This window comes from Schistocerca serialis, chromosome 6 (genome assembly GCF_023864345.2).
Source record: "Schistocerca serialis cubense isolate TAMUIC-IGC-003099 chromosome 6, iqSchSeri2.2, whole genome shotgun sequence".
Classification (NCBI taxonomy): Eukaryota; Metazoa; Arthropoda; class Insecta; order Orthoptera; family Acrididae; genus Schistocerca; species Schistocerca serialis.
This window is the reverse complement of record NC_064643.1, coordinates 285769230-285790490: the sequence shown is the minus strand read 5'-3', so window position 1 is coordinate 285790490 and position 21261 is coordinate 285769230. Positions and strand designations below refer to the sequence as shown.

At 39.9% G+C, this 21261-nt stretch overlaps 1 protein-coding gene across 2 annotated transcripts in view; it reads right to left on the bottom strand.

The window, feature by feature from the left end:
* LOC126483878 (high affinity cAMP-specific and IBMX-insensitive 3',5'-cyclic phosphodiesterase 8A) overlaps positions 1 to 21261 on the bottom strand; it is a 1729999-nt gene that overhangs the window by 32368 nt on the left and 1676370 nt on the right. For both annotated transcript variants that reach the window (XM_050107127.1, XM_050107128.1), the window contains exons 17-19: positions 21026 to 21174; positions 12131 to 12295; positions 1099 to 1228 (exon numbers count right to left, since the gene is read on the bottom strand). In XM_050107127.1, the coding sequence (XP_049963084.1) occupies positions 1099 to 1228; positions 12131 to 12295; positions 21026 to 21174 (444 nt within the window). The remainder of the gene's footprint in view (positions 1 to 1098; positions 1229 to 12130; positions 12296 to 21025; positions 21175 to 21261) is intronic.

Genomic DNA, 21261 nt, shown 5'->3' with positions numbered 1-21261 from the left:
CTAAACTGAAGATTTGTTTCAATCCTAACCTCTCGTAGAACTTGACATCTTTCTGTCTTACCTATCCTAAAAAAGGTGCTGCTCCAACACCTGTAACCACTGGAATTTTACCATTCATGGCAGTGCCTCCCCCCCTTAAATTTCCTGCTATTACCCCAGCCAGTTTCCCCTTCCCTTTCCTGTTGAGATGTAGGCCGTGCCTGGTACAGTCCCACCTACTGAGATAATCAACAGGAACCACATCAATATGAGCCCCCGCACCCGACACAAGCAGCCGTTCCAACTCCAAATTAACTCTCCCAACAGAAGAGTTCAAATGAGGCTGGTCATGGCGTCTCAGGACAGATACAAATTCAACATTGGTGTGTCTCGATGCCGACGCAATCTTTACCAGGTCACACTCTATACTGTACCCAGGATCTCTGTCGATGCTGTTCCCTGGCCCTCCCACAATAACCACGGTGTCTTCCCTGGTAAATCCTTTACAGAGTGAACCTAAATCCTCTGTCACCTGATCCAGACTAGCACTTGGTTTGAAAAAATTTGTGACCTGGTATTCTGGTCCTAATTCCTCCTGCAGAAGTTGGCCTACACCTCTGGCATGAGAACTGCCTAACAACAAAACTTTCTTCCTTTTCGATGACTTTCCTACATTCTTTTTCAATTTCCTATTGAAAGTTTGTTGTGTCCTGTCTACACCTACCTCATCCAGTGTTTCATAATGAGGGCAGTTTGTGACTTACAACAATCATTAAGTGTAATTTCAAATCTTTCCTAAACTTTTTCTCAGTTACATGCTTAAAGCCAAGTATTCAACACATCAACTCACTTGTAAAGTAATCAGACATTTGAAGCTGTTTTACACATGGGAATTCAGTTCCTTAAAGATCTGGGGGTTTACTTACTTTCAACTAACAGAAAAAACTCAGATCTGTAGAAGGCCAAAGGCTGTAAATAATTCTTGAATATATTAGTGAATCTATTAAATTTCATATCTTTTAAATTATAACTGTTAAAATTTACTATTCATAGTCATCTAGGGAACACTCTTTTTAAGCTATGTTAGCAACTTCTTAAACTAAATTATAATGAACTTACCTTCCCATGCTTCAAACATGTCATTGATTATGAAATCCATGAAACCTATCTGTGACTTGGGTATAGAACAAGTAGTTCTGTCAAACATAGGCATCATTACTGGAAGGTTGGCTGCCTTTTCTTCATCAGTCTATGGAAAGAAAAGTAGATTAGATCAAACAAATTTGTCAAATTTTATTGAGTTTAATTACATTAGTTATCAGAAATTAATCATTCATGCCAATTTCAAAAATGAAAATGGAGGCTATAGATAAACATTTGATTTGATTTGATTTTTTATTGGTCCAGTTTTAACATATAGCAGAAATTGTACAATTGATATTGGACAGGTCAAAGATAAGTTACAATAATACATAGTATTAGCAATTAAAATTAGGTACATACTACAATTAATTTTGTTACTTATTCAGAAATTCTCTGACAGAATAGAAACAGTGCTTTATTAGAAATGCCTTTAGTTTAGCTTTAAATATTGGATGAGTAGTATTTTTTATTTCCTCTGGTATCTTATTGTGTAGTATTACACCAATGTTAATTATGCTCCTCTGATAGGTGGTTGTTCTGTGATATTTTTGATGTATATTTGATTCCCTTCGAACCTTTTTTTTTTAGCAGTGGTGAAACTTTTGCTATTTTAAAAATATGTGGGAATATACCAGTTTTTAAAGAGAGGTTGAAAATTTTTGCCAAGGGGTTTCCTATGTGGTGACCACATTCTTTTAATATGAAATCAGGTACTTCATCAAGACCACTTGACATTTTATTGCTTAGTGATTTAATTTTACTTATAATTTCATTGGGGTTTGTTTCATACACATGCATACAGTCGAGATCACTGACTTGCTGGAGAAATTTGGGACATTTAAGAATTACTTCATAGTTCTGTGATTGTCTACAAGCACAGCATTTTACTTTATTCACCTTTCCATTCAGAAAAAACAGTTTAGCACACACAGAAGTTTATATGGGCATCATAGGTGTAAAAGCAACTCGATTTGTTAATAACCCCACTGCAACTAGTTATGGATGTTTAACACTGTCTTTTACTTTTAGCAGCCAGATTAATTCTCTATGTGATGAATCCACCAGTAAATTATGTAATAATAATTTCTAAATATTCATGTATTGTAAGTTCCAATAATACCTATCTTTCAATTTCAAGTGCTAATTTCAATAATCCCTTTGATAAAAAGGAAGGAAGGAAGGAAGATTAGGGTTTAATGTCCCGTCAAGTGAGGTCATTAGAGATGGAGCACAAGCTCTGATTGTATCAAGGATGGGGGAGGAAATTGGCCATGCCCTTTCCAAGGAACCATCCCAGCATTTGCCTGGGAAATCTATATCAGGATGGTTGAATACGGATTTGAATCATCGTCTTCCCAAATCTGAGTCCAGTGTGCTAATGCTGCACTACATCGCTATGTCTGTTTGATACGATGGATCCAGTGAAGCATCAGGGGGTAGACCAAATTTTGTATATGAAGTATTCATTGCTGAGCAACAATTGTACAACTTGATACAGTTTTAGAGTAGCATTTTGTGATATATTTGGCTCCAAATGGTAAATACTGCAGTTAAAATTGGTGGTATTTAATACAAGCATTCCTGTTAGTTACTCTTTCACAATTTATGTAAGAAAGTTTTATTCCATAAAAGTTTATCATATTATTATTATTGTTATTATTATTATTATTATTATTTCATTTTGAAACTGAAAAAGATAAAAGGAGTTATAGATACAATAATGCTTGATTATTTGCTTTTACACTCTGATAAAGACATTTAAGAAGGAACATTTAAATCTCTGAACAAGAAAAATTATATTTAGAAGATTTTGAACAAAAATTAATTACACACGGTATCTCCTGAGTCTAACTATGAAATCTGTTTTAGTGAACACATTCTGTTTACAGAAATATAATTGAAAATAATGATGTAAGCAAATCCAGCACATCTTGAACATTTCATTATAAATTTGAATTTAGTTTATAGAGGAAAACTATACTTTCATTAGATTCCTATGGTAGTTTCAAAATGTCTTCACATTTAATGTAATTCAGTTTTTTGGAAAATTTATGGTAATTCTAGAAGTTCTTGTTCCAGTAACTTCATGTGTCAAAACCTAACTTATATATTTCAATAGAAAGTGCAGCAGTGCCAGTTTCTTTGGGATTTTTTGTTATGTTCAATTCAATTCCTGTGGATTCTGTTGCTCAGTTGTTTAGGTACACCCACTGTACTTGTATTTCAACATTTTAATGCTTTGCAAACATTGTGAAAACTGCAAAACAGAACAATGAAGAAAAATAAATAAGAATATCTACAAAATTAGCATTTAGATTTGTTTTCTTAAAAACCTGTGTCTTGCAAGGATGATGAATTTTATCATCTGAATTCACAATAAAAGTATTTGTAATACAGTAGTTCCTTACCAAAAGTGAAATAAAACAGTTCCAATTATTATTATTATTATTATTTCTAGAGAGATCATCTGTGGACAATTTATTTTATGAAATTAATAACTGATACACATATTAAAACATTTTATAATATTTACAAATGAGTTGGACATTATAGTTACAACATTTTAAAAATCATGATTAATTTGGGAAAGGAACTTTACAATCCCTAAGTGAGGTGGTATCAGAATTAGTGATATAATAGAATGATGTACACTAATCATGATGTAATGAAAACTGATAACCTCAGAGTTACTACACACAGACAATAAAAAAGTAAGTTGTTTTCTGTACAAATCTGCTAACAAAGATACAGCAAAAATTTGGGAATCTTAAACAGAAACTCGAAGTTGCCGCCGCTCATACCTCACCTGTCATTCAACAACATCTTTGCCTCTGTACTTCTGTCTCGACTGACATCTCTGCCTGAACTCTTTGCCTTTACAAATGTCTGCTTGTGTCTGTGTATGTGCGGGTGGATATGTGTGTGTGTGCGAGTGTATACCTGTCCTTTTCTCCCCCTAAGGTAAGTCTTTCCGCTCCCGGGATTGAAATGACTCCTTACCCTCTCCCCTAAAACCCACATCTTTTCGTCTTTCCCTCTCCTTCCCTCTTTCTTGATGAAGCAACCGTTGGTTGCGAAAGCTTGAATTTTGTGTGTATGTTTGTGTTTGTTTGTGTGTCTATCAACATGCCAGCGCTTTCGTTTGGTAAGTTGTACCATCTTTCTTTTTAGATATATTTTTCCCACGTGGAATGTTTCCCTCTATTATATTCATATCATTAATTAGGTGGATAGATAGATAGATACTGGCAATTCCTGAAGAGGGATTATCAGCTAACTGCTGAAAGTCTTTCAATTGTTTCAATTGGACACCTCTTCAGCAACTTGCATGCCCCTAACCTACCCCAGAAATCCTACCAGGAAAGGGACTTACAGTTTAATGTGAAGTTGGAACATTGTGTCATTCCTGAGGTATTTTTCCATCACTGAGAGGTGAAGGTGTGGTTAAAGACAGACTGAAACTAACCAGGATTCAATCCTGTGACCTTTTGCTTTCCTGGCATGTGCTTTAGCACTAGACCATCAAGCTCTGCTCCTTATAAAAAATATGCTTTGATTCATTCTACATCCTTTGAGGTTTTTCTTTATAGTGGGCTCTAGTAAGAAGACTGAAAGTTTGATGTTTATAATGACTGCATAGAAAATTATCAAGAAAATTCTCATAAAGCATAGCGTACTTCTTTCTTTCATTTATTATGGGCAAATATCATATAAAGCAAAATATTCTCTTTCATAATGTATTCAACTCATTCATTCATTCATCATATTCCATAGACCCATCAAACAGGAGAAGCTTCAGGGATGTGAAATGAATAACACTAAGGTAATCATACATGTTCAAACAAAGACTGCACCCTGATTATCCAGTTGTGATACTATGAGATTTGCTCAACTTCACTACACAGCAACATTTTTATAAGAGTTTTTTGAGTTTAGTGAGACTATTTCAAATGTCAAATCAGACTATATGGTTCAAGAAACCCTATCAAGTGTCAAACATCTATGATGACATTTTGTGAAATACTGCCAACAATTACACATATTTTAGTAGGTTTGCTCTTCTCCTACCAGGTCAGCTTTAGTGCTATGTTGTTACAGTTAGACCAGATTTATGTCACAACGGAAGTATACTAGCCAGTGAATCTTTCCCACAGAACTCATTTTTCAATATTGATAAGCTGGAATACTTCATTTTTGATGTATCCATGCATAATACTTCATTCATCCAGTAGTTTTCATGACTGTAAGGAAACTCTGTTCATATGGCATGAGACAAGACTAACTGCAAAGACTGTTTTTCAGTGTCACATTTAATTATTTTGAGAATACCATGATCTATGGCAAAGGAATATGAAATATTTAGGAGGTTATATGTGATGTTGTTAAAGGCATACTATTAATATTTACTGTTGTGACAGTGCCACGACATTTAACAGTGCCGCCATGACAGTACGCGCAAACGGCGATAGAGGCGCTCCGCAACTCGGCTGAGCGCAGGAGCGCCACCTAGCTACGAACGGCGCCGGCCCCATGTCATGGCACGGCAGTCGAACGAGAGATACTGAGTTGTTATCATGTAACCAGCTATTGTTCATAAGTGAGTGTGTTTGAATATCCACGCAATTATTGGTGATTAAAGGTTATAACACTTTTTGGCGACGAGGTCGGATATTTTCACTGCGTTGTGGATTTGTGTGTTCGTGACGGGGCAGACATGGAACAGCTTATGCAAGTGCTCATTGAACAACAAACACAGCTGACGGCTGCTATTAAGGCGCTGTCGATGTCGCTTACTCATCGTCTGTCTTCCTCTTCTCCGCCTCCATTCCTTCCTTACGACGAGGCCGCTGAAGACTGGGAGGATTATGAGAAGCATTTGCGGCAACACTTCTTGGCTTTCGGCGTTGTCAATGCTCCTATGTGTAAGTCGTTATTTCTAACTTGGATTTCCCCATGGATCTATCAGCTGCTATCTCAGTTAGCCCCTCTGCGGGAACCTGCCTCCCTGTCCTTCCAAGAAATGTGTGACTTATTGTCTAACTATTACTGCAAAAACACCCACGTCGCTGCCGCCCGCGTGGCGTTCTACCAGTGTCGTAAACAGCCCCATCAATCTTACCGGGCTTGGGCTGCGGAACTACACGGTCTGAGTAGGAAATGTCAGTTTGTCATGGACACTCATCATGAATCTTATGCTGATTGAATGGTTAGGGATGCTATTCTACAGCTTGCTCCTGATAAAGAAGTTTGGCAACGTTCCCTACAACTGCCAAACCCGTCGTTGTCGGAAATTCTAAGTATCGCTCAATCCTTTGAAGTGTCTCACGCTGCTGGCGTGCAAATAGGCGCGTGGTGTGATGTAGGTGCTGTACAGTCAACTTTCGACAAAGACAATTTGCCTGTTTCACAGGAGAACGAAGATGTGGCGGCGGTTCACTCGTGTAAACGTCGCGTTGGGCCGCAACGCTCACAGCGAAAACAGCAACCACAGAAGCAGGTTCGTTCCGCACTTCCTTCTTGCCCACGTTGTTTCGTACAGCATGACAGGGCCGCGTGTCCAAAACGTTGGGCCACGTGTAATTCATGTAGGAAAAAAGGCCACATTGCTTCTGTGTGTCAGTCCCCTAATGTTCCTGTCGACGAGGATGAGGCATCGGACATGGATGTTAACTGTGTGCTTTCTCAAACAAATAAGTTGTTTGTTACTGTTCGTGTTCTGGATAAAGACATTCGCATGCAAGTGGACACTGGCTCTGCAGTAACTCTCATTAATTCTCGCACATATTTGGAGTTGGGCTCCCCTCCCTTGTCTCCAGTTACACGAGATCTGAGAACTTATAATAAACAGCAAATTCCTATCATTGGCCAGTTTGATCCTTCCACTGCCTACAAGTCTGTTGTTAGGCCCCTCACGTTTTATGTGGTGGATCATGCGGGCACTGAAAACCTGTCCGGTTATGATGCTTTCCAGTTGTTCGGGTTCCCCATTGATGATAATGTGCACCTCATATCTGAGGATATTCCGTATCAACAGCTGGGTGGATTGTGTTCTGAATTTTCGTCTGTGTTCTCTGCTGGTCTGGGTCGTGCCAAGGATTTTGAAGCCCACATTACTCTTAAACCTACAGCTCGCCCTAAGTTTTTCCGGGCACGCCCTATTTCGGTGGCGTTGCGTGCACCTGTCAAGGCTGGGATAGACAGGTTAACAGCTTCAGGGATTCTCCTTCCTGTTACCTCCAGCGAATGGGCATCGCCAATCGTGGTGGTTTCTAAACCAAACAGGAGTCTGTGATTGTGTGGTGATTTTAAAGCCACCGTCAATGCTCAGAGCCTCATTGACACTTATCCTCTTCCCCGTCCTGAGGAGTTATTTACCAAGCTCGCTGGGGGCCAGTTCTTTTCCAAACTTGACTTATCGGAGGCGTACCATCAGTTGCCATTGGATGCTTCTTCCAAGGAATTTCTCATCATCAACACTCCTTGTGGGTTGTATCAGTACCAGCGGTTACCATTTGGCGTCGCTAGCGCGCCGGCCATTTCTCAGCGGTTTATGGAACAGCTCACGGCTTCCATTCCCGGCTACATAAACTATCTGGATGACATTGTTGTCATGGGGGCCTCCACTGAGGACCACCTTCGCAATTTGCGTTCACTGTTTCGGGTTTTGCATTCGGCTGGGTTGAAGTGCAATCTGGACAAGTCTTCCAACCCTCCATTGTGTATCTTGGTTTCCACTTGTCCCGTGAGGGTATACGTCCTCTATGTCAGCACGTTGTGGCCATTAACGCTCTACCCCAGCCGTCTATGGTCAAAGACCTTCAGGCGTTTCTAGGCAAGATTGCTTATTATCACAAATTCATTCCATCCGCGGTGGTAGTATCTCATCCTCTGCATCAGCTGTTATGCAAAAACGTCCCTTTCTGTTGGTCCGACAAGTGTGAGCAAACTTTTGTCCACCTGAAGGCTCATTTGCAGTCGGCGCCTTGTCTTGCCACATTCCGTCTGGGTCAGCACTTGGTTCTGGCGACTGACACGTCACAGTATGGCCAAGGGGCTGTTCTCGCCCATCGGTATGAGGATGGGTTGGAACGATCCATCGCCTATGCTTCCAAGACCCTCAATGATGCGCAACGGCGTTACTCTCAAATTGAAAGGGAGGCGCTCGCTATCATTTATGCTCTAAAAAAGTTCAGCGTTTTTTGTATGGTTCTAAGTTTCACCTCATCACCGATCACAAGCTGCTGCTCTCTCTGTTCAGCCCATCGGCGTCGCTTCCAGATAAGGCAGCTCACCGCCTGCAACGTTGGGCCTTATACTTGTCTCGTTTTCACTATGAGATTCACTATCACCCCACGGCCCAGCATGCCAACGCTGACGCATTGTCGCGATTGCCGATGGGCCCCGACCCGGTTTTTGATCGTGATGAACTACTCTGTTTCCACACTGATGAGGATGAACGTCGTGCGGTCGAGGGTTTCCCACTTACAGGTTTGCAGGTCACGTCGGCTACTGCGCGGGACCAGGTCCTGTGTCAGGTGATCGGTTTTGTTCAACGGGGTTGGCCGGACAGGACCAAGGGCCAGGCATCGGATCCCCTTCGCAACTACCATGCCTTGCACCTTCGTCTGTCTGTTCGTGATGGTGCTGTTCTTCTGGCCACGGATGGCGCATCTCCACGGGTCGTGGTGCCAGCCTCTCTTCGCAAAGATGTTCTCAAACTGTTGCATGAAGGCCATTGGGGGATTTCTCGGACTAAGTCCCTGGCCTGCAGGCACGATTATTGGCCCGGTATTGATTCGGACATCGCCCACATGGTTGCTGCGTGTGGTCAGTGTGCTCAACAAATGGCTGGACCTTGTACAATGCCCTCTCCGTGGCCTGATCCGGCGCAGCCATGGGAACGGGTGCACGCTGACTATGCCGGCCCCTTCCTCGGTACTTATTGGCTACTGTTGATTGACGCCTTCTCGAAGTTTCTGTTTGTTGTTCGAAGTCCGTCGCCCACCACTGTGGCGACGACGCTGGCTTTGTCCAAAATACTTGCGCTAGAAGGTCTTCCATCCACGATCGTCATGGACAATGGCCCTCAGTTCTCTTTGCAGGCCTTCCATGATTTTTGTACTGGACAAGGGATTCATCATGTTACTGCACCGCCCCTCCATCCGCAATCGAATGGGGAGGTCGAGCGCCTTGTCCGCACTTTCAAAAGCCAGATGAAAAAATTCCTTAGTGATTTTTCCACAGATGACGCTCTGCTGCAATATCTGAGTTCCTATTGCTTCACGCCTCTGGGTGATCGCAGCCCTGCTGAACTCTTGCATGGCCGCCAACCGCACACTCTACTGCACCTGCTTCACCCTGTCAGGCCTTGTGCTGTGTCCCCTAGTGCGGGAAAATACTCGGTGGGCGCCGATGTGTGGGCATGAGGGTATGGATCTCGGCCTAAATGGATTCCAGGGGTGGTCAAGGCTCTTCGCGGCCGCCAGCTTTGTGAAATACGTACGGACGATGGCATGGTTGTTCGCCATTACAACCAGATGTGCCCACGAGTGGTGGCCACGCTGGTGCCACCGCCCCTTCCTTCGCCTCCACCAGCCCGAGAAGCCAGTCCTGTCACTGCTGCCACTCTACCGTACATGTTGATGCAGCTGACGTCGCTACCGCTTCCGAGTACGCTGAAACCGGCCCCAGTCGCGACGCCACCTTCTCCGGGACCCATCTCGCTGGAGCATACCCCCAGGTCCACGACACCTATGGCTGCTGCTCTGGAGATTTCACCCATCATCTCGTCCAGGAGCCACGTTCCACGCACAAGCTTCCATCCTGGACATTTTTGACCATACTCTCGTGTCTCTCCATGGGATCTTCTCGGGGCCTCACAAGAGGCCATGGATGTCTCCGCACTGTCCATGTCTCCAAGGAAGTGAGTGTTTCCCCCCCCCCCCCCCCCCAAGGGGGGAAAAGTTTTGTGACAGTGCCATGACATTTAACAGTGCCGCCACAACAGTACGCGCAAACGGCGATAGAGGCGCTCCGCAACTCGGCTGAGCGCGGGAGCGCCACCTAGCTACGAACGGCGCCGGCCGCATGTCACGGCACGGCAGTCGAATGAGAGATACTGAGTTGTTATCATGTAACCAGCTATTGTTCATAAGTGAGTGTGTTTGAATATCCACGCAATTATTGGTGATTAAAGGTTATAACATTTACCACATAAAGTTTTCCCATCTTTGATTTCTACATTAACTGTAATGTAATGTTTCCCCACATTCTACATCTGGTACACCATCTCCATGGCATGATATCTACTCAAATGTATTACCACTATTCTCATGCTTAAATATTCACTGACTTTACAAGAAATTCAATTTCCCTGACTGAGAACTTGAGAGACTCCCAACTGGAATAAATTACTGATTAATGTGCATTTATCATCTAGCAAGTACACTTCTATGCTAGTATGTCCAAAAACACAATCAACTTCACTCAGATTAGCAAGTTGTGACAGACAATATTATAATCCTCTTCCCTCACACTAACTTCTGATTATTAGACATAATGGCCAGATCTAGTTTACATTTAAATTAAAATTCCACTTACTACAACTTACACCCTTTACATTCCAAGTGTACAGCTTGTATGATTCATAGTAACAGCTTCCACGTGGTGTTTTCATATAACATTTTCTTAAAAGTTTAAACTACATTACACACTTACATTATTTATATATTAGGAGTGTGCTTCATTTTCATTACATTAAACAGACATATTTTAAGTGCTGATGAGACACAAAAGTATTAGAGGTGACATTTATGAGGTCTGTTCAAAAAATCCCAGAACATTTGTAATTTCCAGAACATTTGTAATTTCATGCCAATGGTGTGTTGATGTGAAATGCAGTTGGCATCCCTGCACATACCTGTGTTTAATGTGTAACTGCCAGAAGTTTCATTGTTGTATGTCTGTTAGTTATTGTTCAGTGCTGTATTAAGTATAATGTTGTGATGCACAGTTTGCGAATTTTGAAATGGCAGAGTTATAGGAGCAACATGCCTGCATTTTGCGTGAAACTCAAGAAAACCTTTACAGAGACACACAAAATGATATGTAAACTTGATGTTACAAATGGGTCACATGGTTTAAAAATGGACAGATGGAAGTTGAAGATGACTCTCATTCAGAACGTCCTTCGACATCTGCCTATGATGCTCGTGTCAGGAACGTCAATGAAATTGTGAATGCCAATTGAAGACTGACTGTCCAAGAGGTTGCAGAAGAATGTAACATTTTAGTAAGATCATGTAACGAAATCCTGAACTGCATCTTGGAATGCATCATGTTGCTGACAAGTTTCTCTCATGGCTCATGAGTCATGTGTGACTGTTGCACAAAAAATGAGATCACTATGCTTCCTCATCCTCCATACTCTCCATATCTGGTCCCTCTGGACATTTTTCTCTTATTTCCAAAGCTGAAAATCCTGTTGAAAGGATGAAGATTTGCAATGATAGATGAGCTTCTGCTTCTGGAAGTGGAAATGGCATTGGGAGCAGTGTATTAATTGTGGAGGAGAGTATTTCAAAATCAACCATGCACAATAAGTAAAAGGTAAGAGTAGAAAAATTCTGTGGACATAGCTCCAGAATTTTTTGAACAGACCTCTTATAGTACAGTAACAAATTTACTTATCCCATGTGTATGGTATACTAATTTTCAGGGCAGCCTGTTATGGTTTATTGAGAAAACGAAGATTAGGATGAAATGTAACCAAACTTGTCACCCTATAAGCAGATACAGGGAACTCAAGAATGACAAGTTACAATCTCCAGATTTTGAGAAAGCCCTATGTTACAGAAAATAATATGAAACAAAGATGAGTCAGTGTGGTGCTGGCATTACTGATTAGCTTTCTTAGAAGTTTTATAAACATTAAATTACATATTTAAGAAGCATCTGAAAAGGAATAAATTGAAAAACAATGTACTGCAGCTTAATGAAGTCTCCTCACCTGGCTGAAATATTCTTCTGCTATCCTGCGAGCCCACTCAACACAGAGCCTCAGTGGTCTTGCTGGATTGCTCACATCTGCACACTTTATCAGCATGCGTTTTACAACTGCAATATTTTCTGGTGCCGTCAAGAAATTGTTCATATCAGCTGAATCGGAACCCACCTGGTACATAAAATTTTAGCGTTATATTATGTATCAAGAACTTAAAATAGTTGCTTTGCTAGGCAGAATGAAAGTGATTGCATTTTATAAATAAATTACTTTTAGATAGGCCTGACTGACCAAAATTGCTCAGTGAAATACAACAAAAATTATATCTTTTGTTGATATTGTAGAAGAGGGAGATGTGGGAAGAGAGAGAGAAAAAGGAACATGTACCATAACTTCAGACCTTAAAAGTTCTGTTGGTGTAATTTGCACAGAGTTTTATTTATGTTTACAGAGCTGAACAGGCAAGGATGCAGCTTGAGCTACACTGTTCTGAGTGTAAAATAACTGCAGAATAATTCTTTTTCACTGTATACTTAATTGGAGATGAGTTTTATGTGAGATTTCCAAATGAGAAGTGCTTTAACATACGGAATAGTTTCCTGAGCTGAGGCATATTTTCCATATTCAGCTAATGGGAGATAAAGTCATCAAATATGTAGCAAATATGTATTTGCTGAAAATGAAACAAGAGAAAAAGTGTTATGACACTGCACATATTCGAAGAAGAGATTGATATAAATTGAGCTCATGAAATGAATTACACTCATATGACATGGAAGTTAATGGATGAATTCCAATTGCTAAATGAACTGATACTGAAAGCAATGACTGCTTTAATAATAATAACAATGATAATACCACTATAAACATTAAATACCACTAGTCTCAGAAACATATGAAAAATAGTTTTTTATGCTGAACTGACAAAATGTAGTACCTCAAGCACAATAAATCCTGCATGCAAGAAATATGCTGAAGTTAGTAAATACTGATTACTAGAAGTGTATTGCTGTAATGTGATCTCTCAAATTTTCTCACAGTGACTGATTATATTTGTGCTTCCACATATGCAGCAAAGTACTTTTTTCTGTTTTATGCATAAAATGGTGAAGCATACAATCCTAGATAAACTGTTCTTGAAGTTTCCTTATCCTATGCAAGGATTCCTGGCAGGTTATGTTGAGTTATCATCAGATTCCACTGAAAAAATAGCTTTTTGTATTTTATGGTAGATTTTCAATGAAAAGTCCAGGTGGTAGACATTAAAGATATACAGATATTGAAGCCAGTAATTGCTAAAGTAAAAGATGACTTGTTGGAATGTGTTTTAGAGGCAATTTGAGAAGGGAGGATGATCAATCAGTTTAGGGTGGAAATATGTCAAATTACTCCATCTTGGGCATTGCAGGAGTTCATTTACAAGGAATATTGGAGGGAAGAAGCTTCTCATGAGAAGAAGCTTCTCATGAATTTATTATTAAGTATATGGGGAAAGTTAGAAAACTGTGTTGGTGGTGTGTTTACTACATCCTGGAAAGAAAATCATCAAACAAATATTACATGGTTTAAGACTCATACATAGACAAAGAACAGTATTTTGTAAAATCCCTAGATTTGGGCACTGTTAGTTGGACACAGTTAGAAGAGTTGGTGTGAAATGTTTAAACAATGGAATATGTAGAGTTTAGAAGGGAGAAGTGGATGCCTGATCTGGGATGGGAGAACAGTGAAGAAAATGAAGACAGTGGGAGAAGGCAGAACACTCAGTCAGACCACAGTAACTGGAGGCAGTATTCATGTGTATGTGAGATGTACTTATGTGAATGTTTGTGCGTTGCATTTTGAAGGAGGACTTTTTTGTTTGAAAGCTTAAATGTTAAGCAGTCATTTCATTGTACCTGTATACAAATCAATGCTTCCTGTGTGTGGTGAGTGACAATATATTCTTTCTATACTGTTGAACAAAAGGTTTTCCAGTTTGACCTAGAGAGTATCACAATAGGAGGCCAGGCATACAGCCCAATTCCCAGAAAAAAGGGGAGAAAGCAATAAATCATTGCATATGTGGTGAGCTGGTGCATGTAAGTAGAAACTAACCAAAGAAGGGTGTGAACTGGGGTCTTGGACAATTACTGCCACAAGGGGAAGGTGAAGGAAGAACAATTTATACAATAAGAGCAGGCAAGCTAATGCATTTGCCTTTGTTTGTTCCACTGTTCATAATGAGCCAGTCCATGGTTGCTAAATCCAGGAAATACTATTTCAGCTGTGGATTATGACTGGCGCTGTGTCAGTAAGGCTAACTGTAAATGGAATAAGTTGAAGAAAGAAGTGGCTTATCAATCTGATGTTGGGTGAAAGGGGTGGTAGCAGTGAAGATTGATAGAGAAGGATTTACATCAAAGATTAGTGTTTCTGTTAGTAAGAATTTGGCAAAAAATTGTATGAGGGCTATTCAGAAAGTAAGGTCCAATAGGTTGCAAAGTGGAAACGACAGTGAAAATCCAATGAAACTTTGCACTGACGTCTTGGGCAGTGTCTCTAGTATGCCTGTGAATCTTGTCACATCACTCTTTTCAGTTCTGAGTACACACTGAGCATGTAAAGATGCCTATAACAGTAGTGTCTCCTGCCAAGTATGTCTGCCCGCTGTGAGGTTTAGCCTAAATTTATGGAATCCCATGTACCTGTCATGCATTTCCTTCTTCATGACAATTCTTGGCCACACAACACAGGGGCAGTGAGGAAGCCCTTGCAGAATTTTCAATGGGAATTGTTTGATCATGCACCACACAGCCCGGAATTAGGACTGGCTCATGTTCATCTCTGTTCACATGAACCCCTGGCTATGACAATAACATTTTGGCAAAAACAACAAACTGCAGGCCAGTGTAGAGAAGTGGCGGAACACACAGGCAACTGTCTTCTATGATGAGGGTATTGGAAAGTTGGTACAATGCTACAACAAATGTTTAAGATGGAGCACCAACTATGCAGAGAAGTAGCTGCAAGATGTAGCAAGCTGTTGCAAATAGAACATTTTTGACTTTCATTGTGATTTCCATTTTGAGGCTGAATGGACCTTACTTTCTCAATAGCCCTCATATTTTTGGAACTGACCTTATAACCAGGGTCAGCCTCATTACTGATTGGAGTGAACTTTTCATTTAAACTCGGACCACAAGAGAGTTTTACATTTTGTAGCCATAAGAAATGGGGAAGGCCATAGTTGCCAGTAGTAAACAAGTAATTTGGGAGGAAAAAAGAAGAAGAAGAAGAAGAAGCAAAGCTGACAGAAGAACAATTGGGATGCCTAGATACAGGAACTCAAAATGGAGTAAAATGTTACATTCAGAGTATTCTGACGTCTTGACCCCCAAGTTATGTGTTGATACGTTGCTGGAGTATTGACTGGATATTTTTGAACTCAATCAAGTCCCTTTTGGGTTACCCACTGGTGTGGCAATACTTTCTCAGTTGATGGGTAGTATATTTGCAGACATTAAGTTTCAATTTGTGTATCACTGTCTCAATGAGTTAGTGTTTTAATGGTCAACCCACCCAAGTTTAAATCTGCATGTGTCGATGAGATTCTTGGAACACATGCCATGAAGGAGCATATAACCTTAGTGTTCAAGCCATTGGTCAGTTTCTGACCTTCAGGAACTTAAAGGTGGTAGCTCAGTTCATCAGAATGATGAACTACTTCTGTGCATTAATATCAGAGTTTGCTGATTGAATGAATTACACAGAAAGGGGTGAAGGTATCAACTGGTTTATCGCAAGAAGCATCCTTCATGGTGCTGAAGCAGGCTTTAATGATATCTCAAGTTCTGGTTCATCCTGATTTCAATCAGCCATTTACCTAGCAAACTAATGTCTCAGCATTTGGAATAGGGGATGTTTTACTACAGAAAAAGAGGAAGGAAGGAGATTGATTGCCTATGCTTCTAGAGCTTGAAAAGGGGTATTCGATGTAGGAGTTGGAAGTTTTAGCCATGTTATTCAGAGTGGAGAGATTTAAATGCTATTTGGATCACATGCAATTTAAAATGGAAACAGATAACCAAGTGTTGACTTGGGTCCTTGACCATCCACATAAGATTGGAAGAATTGGGCATTGGTCTACTAGAAGATTGGCATTTCAGTTTAAGGTGTGAAGTATTAAATGGTCAAATAACAATACTGCTGATGACTGAGCAAAATATCTGAATCTGAAGAGGGTGGGAAGTTAGTGCACAATAAGCCTGCAGAAAACAAAGAAACTCTCTTGATCTGTTCTGTCCTGCAGTTTTTCAATGACATTAGAGAATATCAACAATGAGATGAATAGCTGTTTGAAATAAAAGAGAAAATACAAAGGGGAGAGAGTGTTAAGCCACATTCTATGAAGGATAACAGTCTTTGTTGTCAAGCATGATATGTTAATAAATTGAACTTGTTTCACGGGACTGGGTGCTCCTGCTATTCAAATACATCCAGGACTTTTAAAATGAGGGCCAAAATCATGAAATATTTCATCTGGAAGTGAACAGATAAAGATATAAAGTTATGATTAGGCAACTGTAATGTGTGTGTGTGTGTGTGTGTGTGTGTGTGTGTGTGTGTGTGTGATTTGCAAGCCAGATAAAAGACTAAGGTGGGGGTGGTTAGTGTACAAGTTGGTAGATTCCCCTTTTCACGAAAAATTCATTGATTTTGTGGGCTCCTTCCAAGGAATAAGGTGGGGAACCACTATATTCTGATATGTGTGAGGACACCTCTGAATGGTTCACCTGGCTTCACCATACAAAGATTGCTACCATACACACTGCAGTGTCTAACCTACACAGTATATTTAGTATTTTTGCACCTCCCCAGGAGATTATAAGAGATAACACAAGCTGCTTTACTTCAAGGGGCTTTAAACATTTATGGGAATCCAAAATCACACAACCATCTCTTATTATTATTATTATTGCACAAACTACCAGTATGTACTACACTCTGACAAAGATGGCTCAGGGGATCTGTTTTAGGTGGCTTGCTTACACCAACTCAACCCTTGCTGTCATTATTTTAGAACAATGTCATCAGCTTTCTTCAATGCTAATGTAGAAAACTTTTACTCTCACAACACTCCTTCAGTTTGCTACTAAGAATCCTCTGAGGATTAACACAAATGAAATAGCTAGAATGTCAACATGTTTACAGGATGAAAATTATGGCTGCCACAGAAAGGTACATCTGCAGATCATCAACAATCTCCATCAGCATGCTTCTCATCAAGCCCCACTACCATTAACCCTCAGAGTGATTCCATGTAGATTTTGCAACACCATTTATGAATCCCATAAAGTTAATAGTAGAAGAAACACTCTCCAATGTTCCAAACATTGCTGAAGTCATGCTCCAAGCATTAAGCAAAATTCTATGATCAAGAGATCACAGTGTACAATGATGGATAATGGTCATTATTTCATGGCACTGTACATTTTATATCTGCTCCACTCTACCTCCACAGCTAAGAGAAGGCAGAGGAAATTGTGTGCACACTTAAACAGCAAATGATCAGATTGGTTGAGGAAGTACCAACAGAGGCAGTTCTGAATCTATTCATCAATATATATTGTATCATGCCAGTTAAAAGCCCATCAAGGTACCCACAGGAGAGTATCACAAACATTAAGGTACCTTCCACATTGCTAGTCAATGCCACTCAAGCTCACAGAGTTTCTTAATCCTGATCTTGCTTTCTGTGTGAGCATACAAATGAAAAAGGAATTATCTGGCTGTGTATTACCAAAGACGGAAGTCACAGACAGCAAACTGATGTAAACCTTAACTATCTAGGATGGTGTCAAAAATAAGCTCTGCCCATAGAAACCAGCCACTCCTGTGCCATCTCCTTGTGAGGGCAGTAGGAGGCTTGACCACAGCACATGAAAGGGGAGGTTGGGAGGAGAGGGGTAGGAGGAGAGATGGCCTCACTTCAACTGAGAACAACACCCCAGGGTTGATGCACAATAATGTGTTCATGACGCTAACAAGAGAAGTATTTGGGTAGTCCTCACATGACTAAACTTCATTCACACATTCTACCAACCCACTGGGGTCACCACTGTTTAGACTGCTTATAGCTCCATATGCCATTCATAGTGGGAAGGAATCTGGTGTCTCATAATTATATCAAAATGACTTATAATGAGATTTGTTGATACTCACAGAGACAGTTACCCGTGAGTAGCTGCCATATTAGAGCAAGGGTTATTTGTTACCAATCTGTTTCTGTTTTAAGGTGTAGACACTGAGCAGTCAGCGGATACAGTCCATCTACTGGTTGACAACAAATGAATTAATGGAATGTAGAGTGGACATACACACAGACTGATGGTTAACTTACATCACCATAGCTTAACCACTTAACACTGCATTCTATCAGTTCACCATAGCTACTGTTTATGAAATAGCCTATGGGGTGGTTATTCCAGCTTTTCAGTGATTTGTAATTTTTGTGATTTTATTAATGTTGTGTGTTGTGTCAATCCTGGTAGAAAATAACAAAAGAATACATTTCCCTCAATTTTTTTTAATATGACACATTCTGCATTTATTTTCACTTAATCATCCTCTTCCCTACATGAATTATTTGCAAATTCTTTAAATTCCCAGCCCTCATGATTGTGGATTCTACACTTCCTACAAACTTGCCTCCATCAACATCATCATTCCACCCAGCTTCCAATCCAAATCATTTGTAGTTTCCAAGCCAACTCATACCTAACCCTATGCCTAAAGGCTCTCCATATCCTACCTCAAAACAACTTTAATGAGTTACCAGTAACAGACAAACAGATACACACTAATGTTATTAATTCCACCCTGTTCTTACTTATACAAGAACTTTTTCCTCTCTTTCTATTCTGTACTTTTGTTTCCTCTTCCCTCTCCTGGGTACACTTAGCCTAAATCCCATGTTTCCCTACCCCCAACCTCTCACATTACACTCAGCCCAGTATATTAACTCATCAATCCTACTGTCATCTCAAGCCATACACCACCAAAAAACCACTATACCTCTCCTCTCCTAATTTATTCTCTCCCAGAACAGTTCCACTTGTATCACTGTGGTGCTTTGTTTCACCATCAGTTTCATTAGTGATAAGTTTTAATTTTTTATTTCTACTTTACTGCACTTTTCATAATTTAGAAGGACATAAATTTGTTATCTTTTCTCATATTTTAAAACAATGCCTACAGTTAAAAACATCTGTCAGATGAGAATCTTTTCCTGTTGCCAGTTGAAAAGTATCAATACATATAAGGATAAGTATGACATGAAAAGTTGCCCTCAGGTGTCAGGCTGCTACATTTATAGGCTTATATAAATTTTTTAGCAATGTTATTTCATTTATCTGGTCTTTTAGACTCAATTTATTATACTAACTCACATTCTGATATTAATTTCATTTCAACCTTAGAAAGCATACAAATATCTGTACACTGGTGGGACTGTTACTAATCAGAATGACAAACAGTTTTTGTTTTGTAACTCCAGAATACCTTTTAGGAGAAGTGAAACCAGCTTTTCATTAGAATTTATGGAATAAACTGATGCAAATGTTAGGGACATTCTCCAAATAATAATCTTCATGATATAAGAAACTTAATAAAGAGCATTGTTATTGGACGTATTTCACGAATTTCAATACTAAAAGCAAAAAGCCATGTAAAACTTTATGTTGCAATTTGAGAGAAACAAATTAATGTGCATCTGGATATGGCCAACAGTATACACTAGCAAGTTTTTGATTGTAATCCATAAATTTTCTGTTTCTAACAATCATATAGCAATATAGCAGAGATGCTGAGTCGCAGATAGGCAAAACAAAGACTGTCAAACAAGTAAGCTTTCAGCCAAAAAGGCTTCCATCAAAATTAGACAAAACAGACACACACAAACCCAACTCTCACATGCATTAATGCAGTCTGTGGCTGCCAAGACAGTATTTTTGTTGTGCCTACATGTGCCTCAGCATCTCCACTATCTGGTGAGTAGCAAACATACTTTTCATAATATTGCCATTATTTCATCCTGGATTTTCCATTGTCTGTTTCTCATAATGGATGACATAAGCAGGGATTGTTAAAAATGTATACAAGCAGTGGTGAATCAATCATCAGAGCATCAGTTTTCTGACAGATTTTTGTGACCCAGTTTTGTTACAGTTTTACACAAATATGTAATTCTGAAAGAGAACATCATGTAAACCTGAATTTTTTGAAATTTCTCTTGGAGCTGCCAAATCATTAACTGCACTGCCTAGAATGCAGCAAGTTGCAGCAAATTTTGGTAAAGCAGGAATTCATAAAATTCATTTACAGATGCTGCAGCATCCGAGATAACTGAGAAATGAAGATGAGTATTAGCTCACTAACTGTTATGCCCTGTTATATTTCACAGTCTGCTCTCACCTGTGAGTGCAGGTTAGTAAAATTAGAATAACCAAAAAAGTGACATACCATTGTATGACTTTAAAGAAGACTTCATATAACTGGATTTAAGCAATTTTTTGACACAAGCAATTACAATTAATTCATTTTAATCCTGATTTCATTCAAACAAGTCAAATGGCTCTGAGCACTATGGGACTTAACATCTGTGGTCATCAGTTCCCTAGACTTAGAACTACTTAAACCTAACTAACCTAAGGACATCACACACATCCATGCCCGAGGCAGGATTCAAACCTGTAACCATAGCAGTCGTGCGGTTAAAGACTGAAATGCCTCGAACTGCTCAGCCACACCAGCTAGCCCAAACAAGTCACTGAATGTTAATTGATATATATCCAAACTACAGTGAGATCATCATTGAAGAAGAAATTTGGAAGAAAAATGGCTTATAGTTTCACAACTTACCTCTGTCGCTGGGTCTTCATCACGAGTGGTAGGTTTGGCAAATACGTTGACAAACTTGGCTAGATGTTCAAAATGCTTTGTCATGTCCGTAGCTAGGATCATGTCTATGACACTCTGACGAGCTCGTTTGTACATGTCACGTTCCAGTCCTGCAAAAATCAACAGTAACAGGTGGAAGACCACAACACACTGAGTGCATAGACTACAATTTTGCATTAGACACTATTCCTGTTCTT